At 32.9% G+C, this 1,502-nt stretch overlaps 1 protein-coding gene across 1 annotated transcript in view; it reads left to right on the forward strand.

The window, feature by feature from the left end:
* The window catches only part of LOC107597757 (Golgi apparatus membrane protein TVP23 homolog B-like), a 5,558-nt gene extending 4,885 nt beyond the window's left edge, over positions 1-673 (forward strand). The window contains exons 4-6 of the mRNA XM_016288936.1: positions 69-206; positions 282-410; positions 516-673. Of these exons, the coding sequence (XP_016144422.1) occupies positions 69-206; positions 282-410; positions 516-542 (294 nt within the window). The 3' untranslated portion in view covers positions 543-673. The remainder of the gene's footprint in view (positions 1-68; positions 207-281; positions 411-515) is intronic.
* Positions 674-1,502: the final 829 nt, after the last annotated feature.

Below are 1,502 nucleotides of genomic sequence, written 5' to 3' on the forward strand. Positions count from 1 at the left end.
CATAAAAGCAGGGTGATGGAAACACAGCTGCTGAGGTCCTGTCTGGATCTGTGTGTGTTTGTTTGCAGGCCAGTGGGAGTCAGTCTTCAGCGTCCCGATCCTCAAACGCAGAGTCTCGGATCTTCTGGCTGGGTCTCATCATCTGCCCCGTTGTCTGGGTCATCTTTGCTTTCTTTGCTCTCATCTCCTTTAAGATCAAATGGCTGGTGAGCTCTCTGTCTTTATCACAGACGTGAGTTTTGAAGATGGTGTTCTGTGAGTGATGCTGTCTTCTCTCTCAGGCGGTGGTGATTATGGGAGTGGTGTTACAGGGAGCCAATCTCTACGGATATGTGCGCTGCAAAGTAGGAGCCAGAACAAACCTGAAGAACATGGCCACAAATTACCTTGGACGGCAGTTTCTCAAACAGGTGTGTGATTCAGAAGCATCTTCTTAATAGAATCCTCATTTGACTTACACTGTCTGATGGTACAGTTTGAAACTCAGTTTTATTGTCTTTTTTTATTATTTTTAGGCTTTCACAAAACAAGAGGAATCTTAGGAAGACAGAATTCACGCCAGTTCCATTGATGAACTTTTAATGCGTTATTTTTTAAGAAATTAAATGAACTAAAATTGTTACTGATTTCTTTGATTTATTTTTATTTTTTTGTTAACCACATCCTGTTAAGTAATGTGTTTGACATTTTAAATACCTTTAACTTCGTTATAGTTTTTGTTTAATATATCTAACTTAAAGAGTTCAGAGTATGTGTTTTGTTTTATAATATTATGCTTCTAAAAAAGATGTACATATTTATATACTGCTGTAAATTACTGTATACTTTCTCTAGGTACATTTAGGAAAGTTGATGATTGATTGAATGATTGTATCTCATGTTCAGTGAATTTATGAAATAAATGGAGTTTTGTGTAAAACTGGAGCCACGCTGAATCTGTGGCCAGTGAAGTCACCCACAAACACCACACTGTCAAAGTCAAGCCCCTTTTATACTTATCCATTACCATGCCATTAGAAATTCCTCTTCACTTTCAATTTTAAATCAATTTCTTCTTCTTTTTGTATGACATGTTAATGTCCCTTATAAATATTAATACAATTAAATCATTTAAATTAATTATAAATGAATATCATTATTTTCACATACAGTAAATTGCAAGTTATTAACATTACCTGCAATCTTTGTTATTTGAATTTGTGGTAAATAATATTGTGGTTTCAGTCAATTGTTTTATATACAAGTAAGAAAGGTGAGCTTTAAATCCCAAAATCTTTGATTTTGCTGAAAAAAGTACTTTTTTGAGGTTTATTTTAATAATTAACCCACTTTTGTAATATTCTTCTCTATGTCTTATTAATTTATTTAGCTGGATTTTGACTTTTTGAAATTGTAGTAAGTTTTGTATTTCATTCAAGCAACAATTTAAAAAAAAGTCATATATTTATTTTAATGATTAACCCACTTTTGTAATATTCTTCTGTATGGCTTATTAATTAATT

Source organism: Sinocyclocheilus grahami, unplaced genomic scaffold (assembly GCF_001515645.1).
Source record: "Sinocyclocheilus grahami isolate Dianchi unplaced genomic scaffold, SAMN03320097.WGS_v1.1 scaffold236.1, whole genome shotgun sequence".
Taxonomy (NCBI): domain Eukaryota; kingdom Metazoa; phylum Chordata; class Actinopteri; order Cypriniformes; family Cyprinidae; genus Sinocyclocheilus; species Sinocyclocheilus grahami.